At 44.4% G+C, this 26450-nt stretch overlaps 1 protein-coding gene across 1 annotated transcript in view; it reads right to left on the minus strand.

Annotated features, from left to right (window-relative positions):
- CLDN10 (claudin 10) overlaps positions 1 to 19959 on the minus strand; it is a 102955-nt gene extending 82996 nt beyond the window's left edge. Inside the window, exon 1 of the mRNA XM_035003177.1 lies at positions 19746 to 19959. Coding sequence (XP_034859068.1) covers positions 19746 to 19959 — 214 coding nt within the window. The remainder of the gene's footprint in view (positions 1 to 19745) is intronic.
- Between the last annotated feature and the right edge of the window lie 6491 nt (positions 19960 to 26450).

The following is a 26450-nucleotide window of genomic DNA, read 5'->3' on the forward strand; positions in this document are numbered from 1 at the left end:
AAGTTATCAGTGACTCTTGTGAGCTCTGACTTCCCTCTAGTGTACTCCATTCCATTCCATTCCATCCATCCATCCATCCATCCAGCACTTTGCACAGAATCTGTCTTGTTCTCCTGGTACTCTGCTACTTGTCAGAATTATAAGGATAAAAAGAAGAAGGCATAAGCTCTCAAGGAGAACACAACCTTAATTCTAAGAGAGGACTCTAAGGAAAGGCGAGAATAGAAGGGAACGGATACATCCCAAGTGTGAAACACAGAACTAGCAGGGTTTCTGGACAGGGAGGAATCTGAGACACCCATAGCCAGTGAGGTGAATTTTGACTGGACAAAGGTGAACTGTCCATCACTGAAAAGATCAAGAAATGATGAGGCTCCCAGGAGTTCAGGACCATGAGTAAGATTGAGTTCTAAGCTATAAAAAGGTAATATGTAGCAGGAGAAATGAAACAAATGTACTAGTGATAGTGAGAAAAAGTAGTCTAAAATTGGAGGCATAGGAAAAATCTGGCCACCTATTAGGTAGATTCAAAGGAGCAAGCATATTTTCTCTCACTGACTTCCCTGTTGTCATATTGTATCTGATAGGTGTAAGATGCTAAAAGGAAAACAAAGGGAATTAGAGGCTGGAGCCTGCCCTCCTCGACCTGCAGTCTAGCAGGTGAGATAGAGTACATTCATCCATAACCAGCCGTATGCTGGGGCTGACTTGCCCTGGCTCGTACCAGCTCTGAGAGCCAATTGTTAAATTTCCAGGAACTTTGCATGCCTGTTTTGAAACATGGCCATTAAAAAAAAATGAAGGGTGAGCCCAGGAATCATCAAAGCCTCCAGAAATGGGAATATGCAACTTCTTTAAGATATATTTATTTATTTTAGTGGGGGAGGGGCAGAGGGAGAGAGAGAATCTCACGCAGACTCTGCTCTGAGTGTGGAGGCCGACGCAGGGCTTGATCTCACAACCCTGAGATCATGACCTGACCCGAAACCTAGAGTCAGTCACTTAACTGACTGACCCTCCCTGGCACCCCAAAGAATATTCAATTTCTTGTGTGGCCCCAGGGACTAAGCAGTTCAGAGCAAATTGTAGAGAAAGCAGGAAAGTCCCACCAGCAGAAAAAAATCAACTAGCCAGGGATTTCTGTAAAAGGACTTTTTTTTTTTTTTACTGGACTTGTAGGCTTGGAATTCAAACTTTTATTGTGAAGGGGGGATGGAATTAGGTATCACACTTGCCCCCCAAATATCCTTTTGCATTTGAAAATCACATATTGCATACAGAGCTAGACGGCATCTTTGCTGTCAATGTCTATTCACATTCACAAATTCTCACTGGAGTCGAGTTTTCCGAAGGGAACTGGCACCCTGACAGCCTCCCTGCATCCCTACATCCCCTTGCATCCTCCTACATGTCCACACCACGCCCCTCTACTACCATCACCCCTGAACTTCTAGGATGAGGCCAGACTGCAGAATAGGCACCATTTTTCTTCCCTGCCTGCAATCAACCCCCAAAAAGGATGAGGAAGAGAGAAAGAGAGGAGCCCAAGGCCAAGACCTGGTCCCAGCATCAGCCTTCCTTAAACTGTCAGAGAGGACTGCAGGGTCCTGGCCCAATATGGCACCAACATGAACCATATCCTGACTGTGCGTGCATTTTGTGGGAAACACCTACCCACAGGTGAACTGAAATTGCTACCAGTGTGGGGATCCTTGGGACAGTCTATCTGTAGTTAACATAGAGAGGGAGGAGAGAAGGAGACAGGGTAGAGACAGGGACATCCGAGGCCAGCAGTGGTGGGCATCTGACCTTGAGGGAGGAACAATGGCACTGGAATTCTAAGTGGGAGGAGCCTATGCACAGCAGTGTTGTTGGGAGAGGTATGCAGGGGGCCTCTTCTAGAAGCCATATCCACATAGCAAACAAAGGATAACAGTAGGTAGATGAGGAGATAATTATAAGCATCACCAGGGAAGCTCAGAAATATTGAGAGCAGGGCCCCTGAAAAAGTCTGGTTCCTGCCTGGACTGCACTTGAATTGGGGCATGAATGTTTAGATGATACCATTGTTCTCACAGGCTGCTGTGGTGGAGAACATAACTTCTACACATGGGGAAAATAAAATCAAAGATATGAGATATAAGAGAGGTTACAAAGTAATACATACATACTGATTAAAGGAAGAGTCAAGATTTATACATAGGAAGAGAAGAAGACGCGTCAGCTAAGTTAGTAATAAAAGATCATCACAAATACTTTAAGAAGCTAAGGAGGTGCAGTGGAGTCGCAGGGTATGTGTGGTTGGGGAACCAGGTAACTAAGAGAAAATCCTGACAGGAAAAGAAAATTCCGGGAAGGAAATAACTTATTGTTAGAAAACGATTTCCACTCCTCATTGCAACCATTTGACTTCAAATAAAGTAAGGCATGTAAAAGCAGGACTTTTTCCAAAGCAATCATCCTCAGACCTGTTTTGGAATACAGATAACCCAAATGACATCCAGCTCTCTCCAGAAGGTTGGCACTTATAATTCAGGCTGCTTTCAGTGAATGCACTTTATGTTTACCTTGCACTTTCTACCGAGTTGCTCATAACACCCAGAAACTCGAGCCCTCACAGAAATAGCCAAGCGGTCCAGCCACTCTTCAGAAGCCAGCAGCTGAGGAGCCGGAGAGGTCTTTTTTTCTGCTGACGGTGGTCGTGCATGGCTGGATGATTTATGGACAAGACCAGCAGCCGCATCCATATCTCAAAGTCATTAATTACCAAGAGGAGGACTCAGCCCAGAACCACTCAGAGGATAGAAAATCCTCAGAGAGTGCGTCTGTTCAAATGTTCAGAATAATCAGAGTCATCTTTATCACATTCTGATTTCTCAGTTCACCTTTCAAATATAAGCTGTTTTCTACGGGCCAAAGGGAACACTGGGAATGGTCCCGAGATTTTTCATAATGTGAACATCTGAGTGAAAGGACCAGATGTAATCTTAGAAGGAAGGAAAACAAGACCAGGAAGAAGGCTAGGGATTAAGGAAATGTCCCGAATTTCAAAACGGTACATGCCAGAAATTACCATTGGTAAGCTTGGTAACAATTGCACCCCAGGTAAATTCTAGAATAGATCGTTTAAGAGATGGGTTTAAAGCTCTTACTAAAGAAAGAAGCTCCCATCAGGAACAAGCACGATTCCTGAGAGCGAGAAACGCCATATTAGACCCTCTTGTGATGAGTTTCCTAAGGTGCTTTACAACTTCTCTCATGTTATGCTTTTGGATAAGAAGGAGAAATGTGCCTGGTAACCATCCAGATAGACTCAGTTATGGCACCAAGGAAGGTGAACCAGTCCCTGTGGTCCTATCCTTGCAACCATTCATTCAACCCAACAAAAAATTCACTAATTCAGCATGAATCTATACAGCACAGATTTTGTGCAGGGTACTCTTCTAGGCAAGGCAGAGAGAGACACTGTTCAATCTCTGTTTTCACGGGGTTTATACTCTAGTGGTGGGAAAGGACAAGTACATGAGTAACCACCATACAAGCCAGAGAAACAAAAATCACAATAAGGGGTGCCTGGGTGGCTCAGTTGGTTAAGCGACTGCCTTCAGCTCAGGTCATGATCCTGGAGTCCTGGGATCGAGTCCTGCATCGGGCTCCCTCCTCCGCAGGGAGTCTGCTTTCCCTCTGACCCTCCTCCCTCTCATGCTCTCTCTTTCTCTCTCTCAAATAAATAAAAATCTTTAAAAAAAAAATCACAATAAGGAAAGTACCAAGTGCAATGCGGGGCAGGGCGGGGCGTGGATGGAGAAAAAGGTCCCTTCTGGTTAGGAGATTAAAAAGGCTTCTCATGAAAGGTGGCATTTGAGGTGGAGCTTGAAGGGAGAAGGACACAGGGGGTGATGAGGAAAGGCATTTGCCCAAACAGAATGAGTGCGGGCACAGACTAGGAAAAAGAGAACACGCGAAGTCCAATCTGGTTGCAGCAGGGAGACTCGGAAGGGAGTCAGCGCTGCTCTGGTGCATTCCTCTCGCCGGGAACTAGCCACGAGGTGTCCTTGGTGGGTAGGTAATGCACTGGCTTCGGGAGCCACAGACTGACATTTGAATCCTGCCGTGGCCACCACCTTAGCCATGAAACTGAGCAAGTTATGGAACGTCTCTGAACTCCGGTTACCTCATCTCGAGAATGGATGGGACTATAGTGCGTACCTCAGAGGGTCCTTCTGGGGATTAAATGAGACGCTGCGTAGCGCTGGGCCTGGCATGGGGTGAGTGCTCCCTGAAGGCAGCTGAATAAAGCAAGGAAGCGAGGATGTGCGGCCATCCTCCCAGATTTGGAAGTCTGGGGCAGGAGTGAGGGAGGGTGGGAGGGGTCTTCGCCTCTACAGAAGGAAATCCCACAGAGACCACAGGGAATGTGCTGAAGGTTTTTAGATGATGCTAAGCTGGGAGAGTGGCTAATATAAAGACTACCGAGTCAGAATTCAAAACAGGCTTCAAAGGCTAGAATTGCGGCGCCTGGGTGGCTCAGTCGGTTAAGCGGCTGCCTTTGGCTCAGGTCATGATCCCAGGGTCCTGGGATCGAGCCCCGCGTCGGGCTCCCTGCTCAGCAGGGAGCCTGTTTCTCCCTCTCCCTCTGCCTGCCTCTCTGCCTACTTATTCTCTCTGTCAAATAAATAAATAAAATCTTAAAAAAAAAAAAAAAAAGAGGCTAGAATTGCGGCTTGGAGCAAACAACAATAGCTAACTCCTATATCAACTCCTCTAACCCTTCTCATAGGGAAGATACTATTATCAGCCTCATTTTAAAGATAAGGAAACTGAAGCAGAGAGGTTAAGTAATAGACTAAGGTCACACACCTAGTAATGCAGATCTGGGATGTGAGTAGGAAGTCAGGTTTCAAGGTCTGCACTCGGAAAGGAAGGGAGGAAAGGAAAGGAGGAAAGGAAAGGGGAAGGGGAAGGAAAGGAAAGGAGGGAAGTGATCATTATGGAGTCACAATGTGCCAGACCCCAGATTCCACCTGAGGGAATACTTAGCAAGCTAGAAGACCCGAAAGAAGGTAAGGCGACTGAAAGTACATTTGGTAAACAACGAGGACTGTGTGGTGGTTGGTTGTACTCTGGGGCTGTGAGAGGCACTGAGGATGAGGCCAGAAGCTAAGTTTTCTCTGCTCCAGTGTGAACTACTCCTTATTCTGGTGCTGATGAGCAGAAATCTTCAACTGTTTCTGTGCAGTAGATCCACATTTTTTTTCCTTTGAGAGAGAAAGAGCTCATGCGCACACACAATAAGCAGAGTGCGGGGACAGAGAGAGAGAATCTCAAGCGGACTCCCCAGTGAGTGCACAGCCCCACTCGGGGCTTGATCTCACAACCCTGAGATCATGACCTGAACCGAAATCAAGAGTAACCAACGGAGCCACCCAGGTGCCCCTGTGGGTCCACATTTCTGTGAACACCTTGGTCTCTCCGTCTGGCTTTTGACCCTGCTATTGTGTATCCGTGTGAGGTTCTGCATGGTGAGCGGTGTGGGGGTGCAGTTTGGTGTGGAGCCTGCATGGTTGTATATGGGTGAATGGGTGTCTACGAGTGTGTGGAGCCTGCATGGTGAATGTGAGTCTGTGTGTGTGTGAGAGAGAGATGTGTAGAGGTGTCTGCATGGTGAGAATGGTACAGATGTGTACTTAGCTGGAGAACGACCCGTGTCTACATGCGTGTGCCCACATGGTATGAGCACTCTAGTGTGAATCTGCTTTAGAATTCTAGGGGAACTGGACCACAAGCTGGATGGCTCGCCACCCTGGGCAAAGGCAGACCCTCACCTCCACCCCGCCCCTCCCCCACTCCCAGTAAGAATTAATGAAGGCACTGGAAGCAGAAGCAGAAAGGACAAAGCAGAGTCGACATTACTGCACGCACAAGAACCTGGGCACCCCCTACAGGATAGAATTGGAGCTGTAGCTAGAATAGGAAGTTTCGAGGGGAAAGCGCTACCTTCTCTCAGGCTCAAAACTCTGCCAGTCCTAACTTGAACCTGGGATAGAGGTTGTCAGTAGGATAACATGGGTATTTTCCCAGATGATATAAATGGATCCCAGATAATTCTATAATAGGGTCGGCTCGTCCCTCTTTGTGGCTCCACCCCCTACCAAGGCCACCGCCCAACTGTTTGCATTCCCCTTTGTTAACTAGGACTCGTATTCCTGCTTCATTCCTTCCCACCTGCTTCTCCTTTCTCCACAAACGCTCACAGCTTGGAGACATACTCCAGTAGTTCCTCCCAGGAATAGGGTGGGAGAAGAGCACGTTCTAGTGAGGGAGCAGAGACAGGATGCAGATGAGTTGAGTCCAGAGCTTAGGGCTCAGAGAAGGCATCGGGTCAGCGCTGAGCAGCCATAGCAGGCAGGACAGTCATAAGACAGATCTACTGCCTGGAACCCAAACATTAGCGGGCAGAACAAAGTGAGGGGTCTGAGGTCCAGGTTTAAACAGGAGAGAGGGCATCAGCTGATCTCCAGGAACTGGGAGGCTGAGCAAAGCAGTAAGAGCACAAAGCCAGGGCACAGAGCCAAGGAAGGATCTCGACACAGCAGAGAATCAGTTTAGTAGGGACATTTATAGGAGTCCTACAGAGCGGGCTGAAACCCCCAGATAAGACTGGCTCAGTGTTTGCTCGTGGATTAAATGAGAACATCTGGCTGTAGTAAGATAGAAAACAGCCTTCATTTCCCACTGCCCCTCTTGCCAAAATTCCACATTTTGTGTTCTGGAGAAAATCAGTCTCCCAATAGGATGGCTGGTCTGGTTTTTAGACATGGACTATATTTGGTACACATGAACGAAAATACTGATCCAGAGGAAGTTAGTTAAAAGCAGGACTTGTCCTCTCATATCCCCCAACCCCCATCCCTTAGCTTTATGCTTGGGCTTAGAAGTCATTCTGTCCCTGGCAAGGGTTAAGTGGCATCCCTTGCGTTTGCTCAGGACCCTTTAAAATATTAATTTAGTTGGAGAATTATATATTTATTATATTAACTCTAACATATATTAGTACATTGGTTTAAATCACAATACAACATATATAACATTTACTACTTTAACCAGTGTTCCCTTCTAGGGCAAAGACAAAGTCTTTTTATTGCTGTGTTCCCAAGTGCCCAGCACAGAGCCCAACAGTTGTCCAAAAATACTTAAGTCAGTAGCAAATCAGGAAGATTGGTGCTTAAATATTTCTTTCTCTTTTGACATGTTCACAGAATCTCAGATTTCAAGCCGGAAATGGCTTTAGAGATTACCTATTCTATCTTCCTAGCCAGTGCTGGTATTATTTCTACTACCATTTTAGCAGAGAATCATCAGCCTCCCCTGGATACTTCTAGCTAGTTTTTTTTTTCTTTTTTAGAGAGAGAGCACGTGTGCAGGAGTAGAGGGAGGGAGAATCTCCAGCAGACTCCTGCTGAGCACAGAGCCAGACAACGGGGCTTGATCTCAGGACCTTGAGATCATGACCTGAGCTGAGACCAAGAATTGGATGCTTAACTGACTGAGCCACCCAGGTGCCCCTCTAGCCAGTTCTTTGTGGGACAACCTATTCCATTCTAGGGCAGCTCCTAAAGAAGTTTCTTCTTCATAGTGCCCCTAAATCTGATTCCATAGCAAAGTTTACCCAGTGGTGCTACTTGTCTCTTTCCCACTCCCCCTCCTTGACCATATTCTTTCCCTTTGTTTTCCAGGTGAAAATAATTGCCCACGTGAATTTATCTCAAGATCCCTCATCTTCCAATTCACCGTCCTCTAGAATCAGTGAACGTGGTTTCTGTCCACGTCCCTTAAAACAGTGCCCAACCCCAGCACTATGTAATTTAACTACAGAATATAGGGGGCGGGGGGGCTACTGCCTTCTCATTCTGACATTCTTATGCTATTAATGGTGCCTCGGATTGCATTAATCTTTCCACCTGCTCTGCAAGCAGCTTTCTCTGTAAGTGCCCATCAAGTCTCCCGGCAGGGGTACTCAGGGCCGTCCTTGACACCTTTCGTCCCTCACAAGTCACCCCATTGCTGGCTTACCAGTTCTCCCTCTAAATATCTTCTGGGCCTGTTCCCACTGCTGCCCCCTTGGGTCAGGTTCTAACATGAAATACAGCAGGATCTTTCCAAAATGCGGGCCCTATCAGGTATGCTCTGCTGAATGTCTCACTAGTTTTCCAGCTCCCCCTTCTTCATGACCTTCTTCATAGAGCTTAAAGGCCCCTTGGCAAGCTCCCCCTTCCCGACACCTGCAGGCTGATTTTTCACATCTCCCTGGACAACTTCGGGTTCAGCCCCTGCACAATGCTTGCTGTTCCCTCAGGCCCTTGGTTCCCTCCTGCTCTAAGGCCCTTGCTTTCTGTACCAGACACGGCTCTAGATGCTCCACACGAAGAAACGCACTTAATTCTCACCACCACCCTCTGGAGAGGCTATTATTCCCATTTTACAGATGGAGGAGCTCATGTGTCAAGCATTTTGCCCAGAGTCCTGCAGTTAATAAGTTGTAGAGCTGCCTGAGTCCCCATAGCCTAAAATGCCCTCCCCGGCTTTCTCCTTGGCAAACTTCCACCCATCTTTCTTTTTTTTTTAAAGATTTTGTTTGACAGAGAGAGACAGCGAGAAAGGGAACAGAAGCAGGGGGAGAGGGAGAAACAGACTTCCCGCACAGCAGGGAGCCCGATGCGGGGCTAGATCCCAGGACTCTGAGATCATGACCTGAGCCAAAGGCAGACGCTTAACGACTGAGCCACCCAGGCGCCCCACCACCCATCTTTCAAGATGGATCCAGCGCTAGTTCCTCTGGGAAGTCTGCCTACCCCGCTGAACTCTATCACCAGATAGCACTTATCATGCTGAGCTAATTGTTTGCTAAATGACTGTCAGCACACCCACTGAGGATAGGCTTCTGTCCTTTTCCTCACTCAGTCCCCAGACCTATATTCTGTGCCAGGAATCTAATGAATGCTTTGATGAAGGCACTCATTAGTGAATAAGTGAATTAACTATTTACAGGGTTCCTTTGTAGCTGTAATATGGCAGCACAGTGGGTTGCCAAAATGTCAACCTTTGGTAATCAATTTTTCCTGTAATACACACAAAAACCTGGCCAAAGCCTAATTGTGAAACCAGCTGGCTCCTGAAAGGCGGCTTAATTATCCCGAGTTCACTGAAGAGCAATAGAGCTTTCCGAATTCTCTGGAATGACCTAAAAATGCACGGCAGTAGCACAGTTCTGAAATGGCTAGCTCCAGCATGTGTTTCCCCAGAAAGTGTCCTTTGAGTGTGTCTCCCTGAGGAGGAGAGATAGTCTAAGGCATGGAAACTGCGCAGAGGACACTCGATAGAGCTGATCTGTCGCATGTGTGGTCAGTTGGGCAATGAGCAGACCGAGGAGCAGTGAACCCTGTGAAAAATAAACCTGAACCCTTTCCACACAAAATATTTACCAGGAGAAAACAAGTCCTGCAGATCAGATAAGCATGTGAAGCCCTACGGAGAAGTGGAATAGCAGAGCACCTGCCTTGCACACCTACCTATGCAAACACCAAAGGAGCTGGTATCCACACTGAATTAACCATCAGCGTTCCTATCGGTGGCATTCTCGGTGCTCGGCTTCCGCAGCCTTGCTGTGGCAGGTGGGGGAGAGGAGACTCCCCTCCCAGGGCTAACCAGTTCTCAGCGATAACAAGTCACCTTTCAAATGCAAATCAACAGGTCCAAAGCCCACCCCCCCAACTACTTTCTTTGTCAAGCTTTCACACAGCGAGCCTCTACCTCTGGCCTAATCAACCCAGGACTAGGTAGGGACAATTTCAGACAGGCCCTACACCCCAGAACCCGCTGAGGTTATTCTCGCTAGCCAGTCCGGAACCTGCTGAGCCTGATCACTCTGCCTCGTCCCTTCCTTCCCAGGAAAACCACAGTGAAGGCGTTGGCCCTGCTCTCCTCTCACTCCTGCCTCTCCCCCCCCACCCCCCGCCCCTTACTGGCTCTGGCACTTTCCCAGTAGCCTGGTGTGGGGAGCCAGGCCTCCTGCTTCTGGGGATCTGTGAGTATAAAAACTTCTTCCTTCATGACAGCATTTTGTGTCTTACCATCCCTGACAAATTCCAACATTTTATTTGTATTTTAAAGATTTTATTATTTATTTGACAGAAGAGAGTGTGTGTGTGTGAGCACACAAGCAGGGGGAGTGGGAGGGGAAGCAGGTGCCCATGCCCAGCAGGGAGCCCGATACAGGGTCCTGGGATCATGACCCGAGCTGAAGGCAGACGCCTAACCGACTGAGCCACCCAGGCACCCCCAGCTACATTTTAAAACATATTAGTCAGTGCCTGGGTGGCTCAGTCGGTTCAAGTGTCTGCCTTCAGCTCAGGGCATGATCTCAGCAGGGAGCCTGCTTCTCCCTCTCCCTCTGCTGCTTCCCCCTGCTCGTGCTCTCTCTCTCCCTCAAATAAACAAATCTTGAATAAATAAAATATATAGTCTTTCATGTAATAGGACTATTTTCCTTGATCGTTCCACAAACTTTTGAAGTATTAACTAGATATCCTCCTCACCCTCCTCATCCTACAGATTAAAAAAGGAAACAAATTTAAGTGACTTACACAAGGTCATACAAAAATTTGTGGCAATTTCCTGGTTAACGGTAAGGTCATTCCCCAAACAGCACGGCAGAGGGGAAATATACAATTCTGGAATCATTATATCATTTCCTGTCCTGTCTCCTGTCAACTGTGTCTGCCAGAAATGGCAAGAATGACCTGTTTTCACGAAGCAACAGAAGCTGAAGTCAGAATTAATGCTATAGAGTTAGATCTCTTTCCTAAATGTAGTTATAAAATCTAGACTAAAGAGGGCAGGAGATACTCTGTTAAAAAAAAAACAAAAAAGAAAAAACCTACAGAAGACTAAGAAAAAAGTCTATGAGAAAGTCATGCATACATTTGAGTATATGATAAACTGATTTATTTTCAATAACACCTGTATAAATGCTTTAAAAAAAATCAGTGGCAGAGCTGGGACTCAAATACAGCTTTGGCAGCTAGTACAAAATGCTGAAGATTTCCCCCCAAAATCTGTAGACGACCATACAAAGTTACAAATACGTTCCCCTGTGAGCCTCAGTTACTTTGTCCATATAATGGGGGCTATAGAATACCATCCTTTGGATAAAAGTAATTATGTGAAAGCACTTTGTAAAATGTGAATGTGATTCAAATCAATATACTAAACTGTCACAGAGTTTTTCCCGGTCCTCAGGGCTAGCAATATTTGAGTAAATCTTTATCCTTTTTTGGCTGCCTAATCTTGGTTTGGTGAAGCTCTACCTCCCTGAGTGGAGCAGAAAGTGGATTTTTTCTCCCCATTTCCAGCAGATGCAACATGTGACTGTCGTAAGGAACAGGTCCCCACATGTGTAGCGAGAACCGGACTTCGAAATGCAATATGGTCTCACCTATGAGGTCTAACAAATCCTAAGCATAAACAGCGTGCGTCCGATGAGCACAGTATTCTTTGCATCATTATAAAAATGACCTAGGGTTCAGTGGTTCCCGTCTAGTTGGGTTCAGATCTCAGGAAGCAGCTACAGCGGTCCCAGCTGGAAGCAAATGGATGGAACAAAGTCACGCCCCTACAATTGAGATGTTAGCTTTCTCAGTGCTGAAAGACACACAGCAAGGAGTGCCGCTACCCTCAGCTGAGTGTCTCCGCCTGGCATTGTAAAAGGCATTTGCCTCTGCTATCTTGGTTAATCACCATGTAGCAGGTAAGAAAATTGAAGCCGAGGGAAATTAAGACCCTTAGTTAGTAGTAAAGGGTGAGTCCATTAGACCCAAAGTCCAACCTCTTACCAGAAAGGATTTCTCAAAATTTTAATCTGCATAGGAGACACCTGGAGATGTTCAAATGCAGATTTTGATTCAGCAGATCTGTGGCAGAGCCCGAGAGCCTGCGTTTCTAGCAAGCTCTCAGGTGATACAGATGCTGCTGGTCTGAGGACCATCCTTTAGGAAGCAAGGCTCTAAATCAGTATGTGTCTTGGGGCGCCTGAGTGACTCAGTCGCTTAAGCTCCCCATCAGGCTCCCTGCTCAGCGGGGAGCCTGCTTCTCCTTCTGCCTCTGCCCCTCCCCCCACTTGTGTTTTTTCTGTCAAATAAATAAAATCTTAAAAAAAAGTTTAGGGGTGCCTGGGTGGTTCAGTCAGTTAAGCGTCTGCCTTCGGCTCAGGTCATGATCCCAGGGTCCTGGGATCGAGCCCCGCATCGGGCTCCCTGCTCTGCAGGAAGCCTGCTTCTCCCTCTCTAACTGTGTCTCTCTGTCAAATAAATAAAACCTTTAAAAAAAAAAAGTTTAAAAAAATCAGTATGTGTCTTGAAAAATGCCTCTTGCATCTCATCATAAAAAACATGCACGGCTCTCCTTTTAAGCACTTCCCTATGGCCTTCTCCCTTTGCTAGAGCTTGGTGACACAACAGATTCCCTCTGCATCTCTTAAATGTTACAATTTAACTCCATGAACAACGTCTTCCATTTGTTCAATCCACAAACCTTTCTCGAGTGCCTATTAGGAGCCAGCCACAGTGGTGGATACCAGGATCAATCAGATAAGGTCCTGGCCCCAGGGAGACTATTAATGGAGACAACTGTTCTGAAATCTCCGTGCTTCCATGAAGGAACACCCTGCAGCGTATGGTCGTAGAATTCTAGAGACTAATCGTGGCTGCTTTGGCTCTGGCTTCACCTTCACAGCATCATGGGCACCTTTCAGCACTACGCATTCCATTGCTTTTGGCATAGAGACAGTTTTATGGTGGCTCATCGTGTCCAGATTCTACTGTGAAAATATAATTCACCTATTGCGTCAGTATGCATATGAAATCGTCATTTTTTTTTTTTGTTGGGGCAAAAACATGTCAAACGTTTCTTGGGCTTATTTTAGGGGTGAAAACTGCCAAAGAAAAAACTTGAGTTTTTCTATATGATTTTAAATAACTTTATATGCACTTGGAACATGGCAAGAAAATAAATCTAAAATTAATGTTAGCTTCACTTTATTTTATTTTTTTAAAGATCTTATTTATTTATTCATTTGCCAGAGAGAGAGAGAGCACAAGCAGGGGGGAGCGGCAGGTAGAGGGAGAAGCAGGCTCCCCGCTGAGCCAGGAGCCTGAAGCGGGACTCGATCCCAGGACCCTGGGATCACGACCTGAGCCAAAGGCAGTTGCTTAATCGACTGAGCCACCCAGGTGTCCCAACTTTAGCTTTAATTAATGAAATTAAATCTCAGAAAGCAGTCAGAATCTTAGCAAATGGATACCTCTCCTGAGATGAAAGGAAAATGCCTTCCAAGAGTGCAGAGATCTATCAAATGTGTTATTTGTGAAATATTTTGGAAGGATTTGAATCACTAAAGTCAATCTTCCCTCACTGGTAAGGTAATTCGTTTTTATTACCACTGTTTGAGATGTATTTACTGTTAATCATAGACTAAGGCACACCTATCAACTAGCAAGAAATCTAGTTATGACCTCAGATGGCTCCCAGCTGTTCCCTATATGTGAATAAACACCCACAGAAAACTTTTCTCTAGCAAATGCCATTCCTTTACGCCCCATTCTTTTTTTTTTTTTAAGATTTTATTTATTTGACACAGAGTGAGCACAAGCAGGGGGAGCGGGAGAGGGAGAAGCAGGCTCCCCACTGAGCAAGGAGCCCGATGCGGTACTCGATCCCACGACCCTGGGATCATGACCTGAGCCGAAGGCAGACGCTTAACCGACTGAGCCACCCAGGCACCCTCTTTATCCCCATTCTTTTTTTTTTTTTTTAAGATTTTATTTATTTGAGAGAGAGAATGAGATAGAGCATGAGAGGGGGGAGGGTCAGAGGGAGAAGCAGATTCCCTGCCGAGCAGGGAGCCCGATGTGGGACTCCATCCCAGGACTCCAGGATCAGGACCTGAGCCGAAGGCAGTCGCCCAACCAACTGCACCACCCAGGCGCCCTCTTTATCCCCATTCTTATGGCATGGCTGTTAAGGGGATGGGGGGAGAGAGGTGGAGGAGATATGTAGGGAGGACAGAAGAAGGTTCATGCTCCTATAGGCAGCCAGCATCATTTGACTGCCAGCTTCCAGAATAATGTTTGATTTCATTCATGACCTTTGCTTGGTCATTACTCATTGAGTCATTTGAGGTCATTTAAGCCTATCTCCACCCAGATGCAGATAAGATTCTAAGCAGGAACACAGGAAGCCAGCTAAGATAATAGATAACAGGAGAAAAAGAAGGACTAATCTCATGAGCAATTATGTTAAGGGGACTTTTACAGCCGTAATTCTTCTTTGAACTACCCTGAGGTGGTGAAGCTTTACAAAGCCCTGCAATTGAACTTCAGGTTGAAAGATACTTCAAGGACTCTTGGAGGGGCGCTTGGGTGGCTCAGTCATTAAGCGTCTGCCTTCGGCTCAGGTCATGATCCCAGTGTTCCAGATCAAGCCTGTGGGGCTCCCCGCTCAGTGGGAAGCCTGCCTCTCCCTCTCCCACTCCCCCTGCTTGTGTTCCCTCTCTCGCTATATCTCTCTGTCAAATAAATAAAATCTTTAAAAAAATTTTTTTAAAAAAGGACTCTTGGAGTCCATCTCTCTCAATTTACGGAGAAAGAAATTTATGAATGAGACACAGGGAGATTCATTTGCAAAGTCAAGGTCTTGGCAGCTAGTTAATAAAAGAATCAGAGTTTGGGGCGCCTGGGTGGCTCTGTCGGTTAAGCATCTGCCTTCAGCTCAGGTCATGATCTCAGGGTCTGGGGATCACGCCCCACGTTGGGCTCCCTGTTTAGCAGAGAGCCTGCTTCTCCCTCTCCCACTCCCCCTGCTTGTGCTCTCTCTCTGTCAAATAAATAAGTAAAATCTTAAAAAAAAAAGAGTTTGAAGTTCGGTCCGCTGAATTGCAATTCAGTGATCTTCCTTTTTGTTGCCTGAGTACATGTCCTAAATCACTCCATTCATGCCGCTCTGGCCTTTCTCCACAATTTTGCCCTCATCAGGAACCATTGTCTCCTTCATTATTTTGTTGTTCAGCCATGTTGCAAATATCTATCCAGAGCCCCCCTGTGTGCCAGGAGCTCAAGGAGAACCCCACGGTCCGGGTCCCTGTCTTCAAGGTGACCACAATGCCCTGCCGTCCCTCCTTGTAGCAACGCTTTCTGGACTGAGACTTTCCTGTCAGAAATGACTGCTTCCCTCCCGGAGAGATGCTTGGCTTTCATAGTTGAAATATCGCTATTAACGGTGACATGAGAGAGGGACAAAACATGACAGAACTAGAGAAGCAGCCTATGGTGGATACTGCACCTCAAGACAGTGATGGGCTTTTGAAGTTGAGTCAAGCAGCAGGCCAGCCACGATGGGGATGGAATTACACGTATCCCTGGGGTATTTTCCTCCAATTCATTCCACAGAACTATAGTCAAAGAGGGCCTGTATTTTTCACCATAACTGTAAATGCTCTTGTCCAGAGAGGCACTGGCTCACATCCGATCTTTTTTTTTTTTTTTAAGATTTTATTTATTTGAGAGAGAGAGAACGAGAGACAGAGCACGAGAGGGAGGAGGGTCAGACGGAGAAGCAGACTCCCTGCCGAGCAGGGAGCCCGATGCGGGACTCGATCCCGGGACTCCAGGACCACGACCTGAGCCGAAGGCAGTTGCCCAACCAACTGAGCCACCCAGGCGCCCTCACATCCGATCTTTAAAGGCTGTAGTCACTATTAACCCACACGAGTCCCTAAAACACCACAGCTACACTGGGACATCTGAGGGGGTTGAAACAAGAAGGTAGGACTCTGGCAGTGAGGTGGTGTAACCAGCAAGGCAAAAAACAGACCAACAAACACCCTGGCTCTGTTTTTCTTTCTTAAAGGAGGCTTAATCGGACCTAAGTCTAAGAAGATTTGTCTCAAATCGACATTGTAGGCTTAAACAGTTCATTCTTTTACAACATGATATACCCATTTTCGTTCTCACTGGCTTCTGAGTTCTGTTCTCAATGTGGAATTATTGTGATGTCAGAGAGCCTGCTGGCATCGAGCCTTCCCCAACACCCCCACTGTTCTGTTTTCCAATAGGAGTAAAGGAAAAGCCACCAGCATCGTCAGCAATGACTCCATGTGAATAAGGATGTGAGCCCCCGTTTCCTTTGGAAACATGAATCAGTGTTCCTGATATTGAAAATAGATTTCTGTAGCAACTTGTTTATTTTATAAAGATTTTGATTCAGGATGAAGAATGGGGAAAGATCATGTTAATTTTACATGTTCTAATCAAAGCGTTGTCAGTGGACCATATTTTTTAAATTACCTTTCATGTGCAGGGTACACAGCAGATAGAGAACATGTTATCTTTAATATAGAAAAGCAGAATCAGGGGGATAAAATTTTAAGGGGGGAAGACTATTTCAGCCACCATGAACTATATAGTAACTGTCACATCTTACTCCCTGTTTTCTAAGATGCATTTGGGGAAGTAGCTACTGGAGTCATATGGAAATCTACCACGGTCCCTTAACCCACTTTGGAGCTAAGGTTGAATGTTAATTTTTCAAATAACTGGGTTTCACTAAGGAATATGGAGTAAAGGGTAATAAGACAAAATATTTTTTTAAAAGGATGAGCCCGCAGCACCTGAGTGGCTCAGTCGGTTAAGCGTCTGCCTTCGGCTCAGGTCATGATCCCAGGGTCCTGGGATCGAGTCCTGCATCGGGCTCCTTGCTCAGCAGGGAACCTGCTTCTCCCTCTCCTCCCCACCTGTGCAGTCTCTGTCACTCAAATAAATAAAATCTTTATAAATAAATAAATAAATAAATAAAAGGATGAACCCGGGGGCGTTGGGTGGCTCAGTCAGTTAAGCATCTGCCTTCCGCCCAGGTCGTGATCCCAGGGTCCTGGGATCGAGCCCCGCAACGGGCTCCCTGCTCGGCTGCAAGCCTGCTTCTCCCTCTCCCACTCCCCGTGCTTGTGTTTCTGCTCTTGCTGTCTCTCTGTCAAATAAATAAAATCTTAAAAAAAAAAAAAAGATGAACCCAGCAGGGGTGCCTGGCTGGCTCAGTCAGTAGAGCATGTAACTCTTGATCTCAGGGTTGTGGGTTTGAGCCCCACATTGGGTGTGGAGATTACTTAAAAATAAAATCTTAGGGTGCCTGGGTGGCTCAGTTGGTTAAGCGACTGCCTTCGGCTCAGGTCATGATCCCAGGGTCCTGGAATCGAGTCCCGCATCAGGCTCCCTGCTCGGCAGGAAGCCTGCTTCTCCCTCTCCCACTCCCCCTGCTTGTGTTCCCTCTCTCACTGTGTCGCTCTCTGTCAAATAAATAAATAAAATCTTTAAAAATAGTAATAATAATAATAATAAAATCTTAAAAAAAATTTCTCCTTAGGGGCGCCTGGGTGGCTCAGTCGGTTAAGTGACTGCCTTCAGCTCAGGTCATGATCCCAGGGTCCTGGGATCGAGCCCCGCATCAGGCTCCCTGCTCGGCGGGAAGCCTGCTTCTCCCTCTCCCACTCCCCCTGCTTGTGTTCCCTCTCTCGCTGTGTCTCTCTCTGCCAAATAAATAAATAAAATCTTTAAAAAAAAAAAATTTCTCCTTAAAAAAAAAAAAGATGAACCCAGTAAAGAACAAAGACTACACTTACCCATGTGACATATCTTCTGCTTGCTGCCCAAGATGGGAGTGGACACAGGGGGCCATGGAGAGAGAAGAACCCCAGAGATGTGCAGAACGACACCCGTGGTACCCACAACCCTCTTCTCCTTCTGCAATTTCCCCTTTTGCCTAGCGAAACCTTCCAGAGGAGAAGGAGCAATTCTGAAATAGCCCAAAGTAAGTTTACAAGTTGGGACTGAAAAGAAATATAGCACTGGTTCTTCAAATGGGCGCTTAGGAGAGTTTGTTATCTGAGCACCTAAGTGGGCTACCCAAGCCTGAACATTTCCGTGGATTATCATTAGAATTCTCCTGGCTTTAACTAAGCATTCTCTCTTGATCCTTTGGCACGAATTGTGCACTAATGACGTGAATACTTGACACAAAATCCCATAAAACATTATGCTTTAGTAACTTCCTAGTTAAAATTTTCTTTCGTTTTCTTTACTGGGGCCAAGGTACAGTTTTGCCATTTGGTGGCGAAAAGACTATATTTTATAAAATACCAACGGGCAATATTTAACATAATAAACCCACAACTTACGGCAGATTTGTAAACGCGTTAAATAGGCAGAAAGCAGAGGCAGATAGTGATTCTTAAAATGACATAAAAGCAAGTAGTTGTTTCCCTGGAGGTATCCTGAGGTATGAAAATGGCTTTAAAGAAAAAAAATTCTCTAAGATACACATACTTGTAATAGAGTTTCTAACATGCATAATGATGAAAGCTTGCTTACATATATTTTTTTAAAATAAAACCAAGTAACAAAAAGGCAAAGTTCATGGGCATTTTCTTTCACTTAGCTACTTTTTAAATTCTTGCTCTGCTATTTTATCATTAAATATGATTTAAAAAAATAGAAACCCCTCTGTAAACAGAATTTTTCCTCAGCACTGTCCTTGTCATATGCTTCTATCACCCTAAATATATACATGAATATACACATATGCATCTGTGTATGTACTTCATGCTCAGACGGCCCAAGGAAATATAGGAACATGGGATAACCTGTATATAAAAGACTTCTCCATGATGTGAGACAAATTGAAACTAGCTTTTAAAACAGTCACTTCTGGGCGCCTGGGTGGCTCAGTTGGTTAAGCGACTGCCTTCGGCTCAGGTCATGATCCCAGGGTCCTGGGATCGAGCCCCGCATCGGGCTCCCTGCTCTGAGGGAAGCCTGCTTCTCCCTCTCCCACTCCCCCTGCTTGTGTTCCTGCTCTCGCTGTCTCTGTCTCTGTCAAATAAATAAATAAAATCTTAAAAAAAAAAAATCTATTTAAAACAGTCACTTCTGGGGGGCACTTGGGGGGCTGAGTCGGTTAAGCAGCTGACTCTGGATTTCGCCTCAGCTCATGATATCAGGGTGATGAGACTGAGCCCAATGTCAGGCTCCGCGCTCAGCGGGGAGTCTGCTTGAGATTCTCTCTCTCTCTCTCTGCACCCCCCCCTTCTGTGTGCACTCTCTCTCTAAAATAAATAAATCTTGGGCGCCTGGGTGGCTCAGTTGGTTGAGCGACTGCCTTCGGCTCAGGTCATGATCCTGGAGTCCCGGGATCGAGTCCCGCATCAGGCTCCCTGCTCGGCGGGGAGTCTGCTTCTCCCTCTGACCCTCCTCCCTCTCACGCTCTCTGTCTCTCATTCTCTCTCTCAAATAAATAAATAAAATCTTTAAAAAAAATAAAATAAAATAAAATAAAATAAAATAAATAAATCTTTAAAAATAAATAAGACAGTCACTTCTGCCCTGTCCCTTGGAGTCTATCATTTGCATTAGGTCTTTGTAAAAGATCCATGAAATTATTAACTTTCCTCTGCCATATGAAATACATGATTTCATTCTTTCAGCCCACATTCTGAGACGTCATCCCTCCTAAGCCATTCCTGGCACTTTAATGAAACACTCAGTCTTTACAGAGTTAACAGCCCACTGTATGCAGCTCCTTCGGCATAGTGAGGGGAAAAGTTGACATTTTACTTCCACCCCAAACAAAGCCATTATATTTACCTTCTACTTTGAAGATAGTAAAGTGCGGTCGGCAATGGAAAGAACCCAACGCGTTACCTGCGCAGTTCATCCACAGACCCTGGTAAACCCAAGTGGCCGTTATCACCGACGATGCTCGGGTGGTCACTTTCCACTCATTGGAGGTGGTGGCCGCGACGAGAGCTCCAAACCCTCCAACGCCAAACACCAGAGCTGAGATCTGCGCCCTGGACATGTCTCTGCCTTCTCCAGTGACACCGTCCAGACAGAACGCTTTGGTGGGCTAGGCATGCAGCAGGCGACTGGCGCTCGGAAAGGTGTCACGGCAAGTTAACGCACAAAGGGGACCACATTTCATGCTCGGATGGCCTGCGGAAGGGCGGGGTTCAGGATGAAGTCTGATTTACCGATGGCATTTTAAAGATCGCCCAAGATGATCTTTCTAATTTCCTACACGGAGATTTACTAAAATTTTGTAGATGGATTTTAAAGGTTTTGACTTCGCAGATTTTTTTTCCCCTGGCACCATAGTTAATGCTTAATTTTCTGTTAGCCTGAAGCTTAACGAACCATGCAACAACCAGATATTACAAAGTACAAATTATACAGTAACAGTGAAGGCTTATTTGACCAATTGCTTTAGTCTCGCATGCCTCTGGATCTATATAAATGGAATCTTGCAGGTATTCTATAACCTTGTTTTTTCACACAACATTATGTCCGTGAGATTCATCTGTGTTCAAGAATGTAGTCGTCGTTCATTAAATATTACAGCTGAGATATAGTACTTTGTTAAACGGATCTACTACAATCTATCCATTTTCCTGGAAATGAACATTTGTGTTGCTTCTCCCCTGCCCCCACCCACCTCCCCTTGACAGCAGTTGGAAAGGTTCTCAGGCATTTCTCTCTGTGCATCTGCGTGAGAGTTTCTCCAGGGTAATCTTAGAAACAGAACTGCTAGGAAGTAGGAAATAAGTAGGAACTGCTCCTCCCACTTTATGGACAATACTAAATTGCCCTGCTAAGAAGTTCTAGCAGGTTACCATCCCACTACCAGTGGGCGAGTCCCCATTGCCTCACTTCATAACATGTGGTATTGGGGTGTTCTTAGAATTGCTGGGGTTTTTGCGGGGGGGGGGTTGGCCACTCTGATGAGTGTAAAGGTATCACATTATGATGACTTTTGTATTTGCTGATTAATAATGAAGCTGAGCATACTGTCACGTATTTCTTGGTTCATTGTATGACATTTGTAGCTTTTGCTCATGGAATCCACTGAGTTGCTTGACTTTTTTATAATTTATTTCTTTTTAAGAATTGATTTATTTACTTGACAGAAAGAGAGAGAGCACAAGCCAGGAGAACAGCAGGGAGAGGGAGAAGGAGAAGCAGATTCCCTGCTGAACAGGGAGCCGGATGTGGGGCTCGATCCCAGGACCCCGGGATCATGACCTGAGCTGAAGACAGATGCTTAACCGACTAAGTCACCCAGGCGCCCCTATAATTTATTTTTAGTTCTATATATATCCTGGCTAGTAATCTTTTTTTTTTTTTAATTATTAAAGCGAGAGCAAGAGCATGAGTGGGGGAGTGGGGGAAGGGCAGAGGGAGAGGGAGAAACTGACTCCAGGCATAGCGGGAGCAATTCCAGGACCCTGATATCATGACCTGAGCCAAAGTCAGACACTTAACCAACTGAGCCACCTAGGCGCCCCTGGATAGTAATCTTTTATTGATTATTCATGTTGCAAATATCTTCCCTCAGTTTGTGGTTTGTGTTTTATTTGGCTACTTGATAAAGATTCTGAATTTTAATGTAGTCGAATTTATCAAGCTTTTATTAAATGATTTGTACTTTTGAGATCTTGATTAAGAAATCCCCCTCAGAGATAATAAATACATTACCCTCTACTCCTATTTCAAAGTTTTAGCTTTACATTTAAGTTCTTAAATCATCCAGAATTGATTTTTCTGTTTTACGATTTAGGACCTTTCATTTTTTAATATGGGAACCCAGTTTGTCTGTCCCTACTAAATAGTCCCATGTTTCCCTACTCGTTTGTAGTCATATCAGATATCAATATTTGCATGGTCTGTTTATGGATTCTCTAATCTGTTCCATCTATCTCTTATCTGTTCCTGCACCCATGTAATACTCTCTTAATTACTCTAATTCTATAAATGTTTCTTGAGATCTTGTTAATGTTTCTTACTTTGCTCTTCTTTTTCAAGAGTGAGACTTTTTTTTTTTTTGGCTCTTTGCTGTTCCTTTCATATTTTAGAATAAGCTTATCAAGTTATACATATACATATTGGGATGTTTGTTGGAGGAAAGTAAATAACTTTATAAAGTGGAGTCTTCCTCCCAGTATCATATGTCTCTTCATTTAACCCATTTCTAATGTCTAATGTCTTTCAGTAAAGTTATATACATTAAGTCTTGTTACATATTTTTGCTAGATTTTTTTTTTTTTTTAAGATTTTATTTTTAAGGGGCGCCTGGGTGGCTCAGGCGTTAAGTGTCTGCCTTCGGCTCAGGTCATGATCCCAGGGTCCTGGGATTGAGCCCTGCATCGGGCTCCCTGCTCAGCAGGAAGCCTACTTCTCCCTCTCCTTCTCCCACTCCCCCTGCTATGTTCCCTCTCTCACTGTGTCTCTCTCTCAGATAAATTCTTTAAAAAAAAAAAAAAGATTTTATTTTTAAGTAATCGCTACACCCACCGCGGGGCTCAAACCTACAACCCTGAGATCAAGAGCCATGTGTTCCACCAACTGAGCCAGCCGGGTGCCCCATGCGAGATTTATTCTTAAACTTAGGACTCATTCTAACACCTATTATATCTAACATGATTATTTTTTTTAAGATTTTATTTTATTTATTTGACAGAGACACAGCGAGAGAGGGAACATAGCAGGGGGAGTGGGAGAGAGAGAAGCAGGCTTCCCGCTGAACAGGGAGCCCGATGCGGGGCTCGATCCTAGGACCCTGGGATCATGACCTGAGCCGAAGGCAGACACTTAACGACTGAGCCACCCAGGTGCCCATCATATACTGTATTCTTACAATAAAGTAAGCTAGAGAAAAGAAAGTGTTATTAGTAAAATCATGAGGAAGAGAAAATACATTTACAATACTGCACTGTATTTACAAATAAAAAAAAAATCCACATGTAAGTGGACCTGCTTAGTCCAAACCCTTGTTCAAATGTCAACTGTACATATCGTTTTTCTTCTTTCTTGCATTTTTTTGAGTTTTTTTCTACATTTCAATTTTTCCACTCTATTAAATTGGAAGTTACACATTATTTGTACTGTTTAATAGTTACTCTAGAAATTTTAGTGCATACATAACTTAATAAATAAAATCAATCATTGTCTTTACTCTCCTGAATGATATAAGGACCTTAAGATGTTTCAACATTAATAACTCCTCTTCTGGCCTATGTTATTACTTTCTTTCTTTTTTTTTTTTTTTTTTAAAGATTTTTATTTATTTGTCAGAGAGAGAGAGAGCACAAGCAGGGGGAGCAGTAGAGGGAGAGGGAGAAGCAGGCTCCTCACTGAGCAAGGAGCCTGATGTGGGACTCGATCCCAGGACCCTGGGATCATGACCTGAGCCACCCAGGCGTCCCTATTACTTTATTTCTATGTTGTTTGATTTTTAGTCCCATAAATTAGAGTTTTATCTCTACAGATGTTAGCCCCACTCTTATTATTATTACTGTATACTGTCATTTTTCTTTTTTTGCTTGCTAATCCATTTTGCTTCTCAAAACTTCCTTGTGGGTTTACTGTTTTTCTCCTTCCTAAGGTCCATCCTTGGGAGGTTTCCTTAGTGAGGGGCTGTTGGTAGTTACCTCAGTTTTTTGTTTGTCAGATAATATATTTCTTCTGTGCTTGATTTTGGTAGATAATTTTTCTGGGTATACGGTTATAAGTTGACAATTATTTTGACTCAGAACTTTGAAGATATAATGCCATTTTCATCTGGCTTCCATTTTTGCTGTAGAGAAATCAAGAATTGGGTTTGTCATTTCTTTATAGATTAATTCATGTTTTCTCTTTGGCTGATTTTAAGATTCTCTTTGGTTTTGGTAGTTTTGCTTTGACTTTCTAAGTATGAATTTTTTGGTAATCTCCTGTGGGATTTACTGAACTTCTTAAATCTAATGATTGATATCTTTCATCAATTCTGGAAAACTCTTGGTCTCATCCTTCTGCAGATGTTACTTCTGCCACTATTCTTTATCTCCTTCTGTAACTCTGATAAGATTTTTTTTTGTTTGTCCTATTTCTTAATTTCTCTTTGATATTTTTAACTACTTTATCTCTCCATGCTGCATGTAATTTGCTGTTAACCCATCCAGGGGTTCTAATTTCTAGTACTATCCTTAAAAAAAAAGTCTAGAGTTTCTATGTTATCCTTTTTTGTATCTTCCTGTTTCTTTTTTCTAATCTCTTGTTCTTTAGTCATGATTCAAATGCCCTATTTTGTTTGTTTTTTAAGTATTAAAGATACCTAATTTATATTCTATATCTCATTATTCTCATATCTATAGTTTTTGCAGGTTGATCTTTTTTTCTACTGAGCCTGTCACTCATGGTAGTCAAAACACGTGCTTTGTAATTTGTGATTGTAAGCTCATGTTCCTGGCAACTTTTTCATGGAAATGTTTTGAGGCCTGAGTTGGATATTTGTTCCCCCAGATAGAACTTATATTTGCTTCTGCCTGTTGTTTAGGTGAGCTATCAACCCAGGACTACTTTTAAGATTTTATATATTTATTTGAGGGAGAGAGTGCACATGAGTGGTGGGAGGAGCACAGGGAGAGGGAGAAGCAGGCTCCCCACTGAGAAGGGAGTCCAACTTGGGGCTCCATCCCAGGACTCCAGGATCATGACCTGAGCCGAAGGCAGACACTTAACCAACTGAGCCACCCAGGTGCCCCAACCTAGGACTACTTTATTATTTTTTTTTCCAAGATTTTATTTATTTGGTAGAGGGGGTGGGGAGCACAAACAAGGGGAGTGGCAGGCAGAGGCAGAGGGAGAAGCAGGCTCCCTGCTGAGCAGGGAGCCTGATATGGGGCTGGATCCCAGGACCCTGAGATCATAACCTGAGGCAAAGGCAGATGCTTAAACCATGAGCCACCCATGGCCCCAGGACTACTTTAAATTATCATCTTTTACTAGCCATCCAATTAGTGTGAATTCTAGTCCTACACCCAAGTGAAAGTCGACTTGTGGTTAGGAATTCTCAGGTAACTTCTTTGTTACCTATACTCAGATCCAAGGTGCAGACAGGATGTTCCCTTACCATGACCCAGGAGGGTAGTGATGGAGATGGTGATGGGGGTGGTGAAACAGTGCTTTTTAATTTTGCCCTCTGCAGTTATTACTTTGGGGTGGGAACAACTTTATGCAGAGTTCTCTGAGCCAGACTACAGTGTTGCATAGGACTAGGATCCCCAGTTATGGCCAATTGAGAATTAAAATCTCAGTGACTAGGGATCCTTCAGAGTGGCCACTGGCCTCAAAGCTGGCTTGCCTTTCTGTATTTGTGCTTTCTCTCCATTTTTTGGCCTCTAAAGATTTCCTTTGTTTTCTTACCAGCTCAGGTATGCATTTAAAAATGTTTTTCAAGTGTTTTTTCTAGCAACTGTAGGTGTTTTGTTTTCAGAAGGTTATATAGGATATCTAATCCACCCTATGCCAGAAATAAAAGTCACCAAATGTTATAAAAGAAACACTTATGTTTAAAAATGTCTCCAAAAATCAAATAACCTGGGGCACCTGGCTGGCTCAGTTGGTAGAGCATGTGACTCTTGATCTCAGGGTCATGAGTTTGAGCCCCATGTTGGGCATAAACATGACTTCAAAAAAATATCAAATACCCTATCAGGAAATAACAATAAATGAATCCATCCCAAATGAGGGGAATCCTGGAATTTCAGACTTGTGCAAATTTTGCTGTGCTACCTAATCTCAATTCATATTTAGCTTCTTTTGGAAATTAGTTGCATGTTTTTAGTGGAAAGAGCTCTCTTGAAAAAAATAAGATTGATAAACTCCTTTTTGAGTACATTATATTTTTCTTCATCACACTGTGAGTTAAATTCCCAGAAAAGATATGCCTAATTCTACATTTAAGATGAAAATCTAGCAATTAAAAATGAAAAACCACCCAAACACCCCCCCACACCTATTTTCTTATATCATTAAATAAGATTTCTGCTAGAGGGGCTCCTGGGTGGTTCAGTTGGAACTGAGTGAGTTAGATACACCACCCGAATGAGTCTGCAAGTGTTTTGAGCATAGGACTGCTTTTTTAGCTTACCTTCCCCTGGGGAGAAAGGAAGAAATTATTTTTCTGGAAAAATTCAACCAAATTTTATTCACTGCCCCATTGTTAAAATTACTAAGAGACAGTAAATTTTAAATGTTCTTTGATCCGGTTGCCTGGGTGGCTCAGTCGGTTAAGCGGCTGCCTTTGGCTCGGTTCATGATCTCAGCGTCCTAGGATTGAGTCCCACATCCGCTCCTTGCTCAGCTGGGAGCCTGCTTCTCTCTCTCTCTCCCTCTGTGCTCTCTGTCAAATAAATAAAAATCTTAAAAAAAAAAAAATGTTCTTTGATCATTTTTTAAAGCTTCCTGGAATTCAGAGGGTAATTGCGGGGGGGGGGGGGAAGAGTCCATTGTAATTAATCTTAGAAAAATAAAAGG

This window comes from Mirounga leonina, unplaced genomic scaffold (genome assembly GCF_011800145.1).
Source record: "Mirounga leonina isolate KUSES-001 unplaced genomic scaffold, KU_Mleo_1.0 Mir_127, whole genome shotgun sequence".
In the NCBI taxonomy this organism is placed as follows: domain Eukaryota; kingdom Metazoa; phylum Chordata; class Mammalia; order Carnivora; family Phocidae; genus Mirounga; species Mirounga leonina.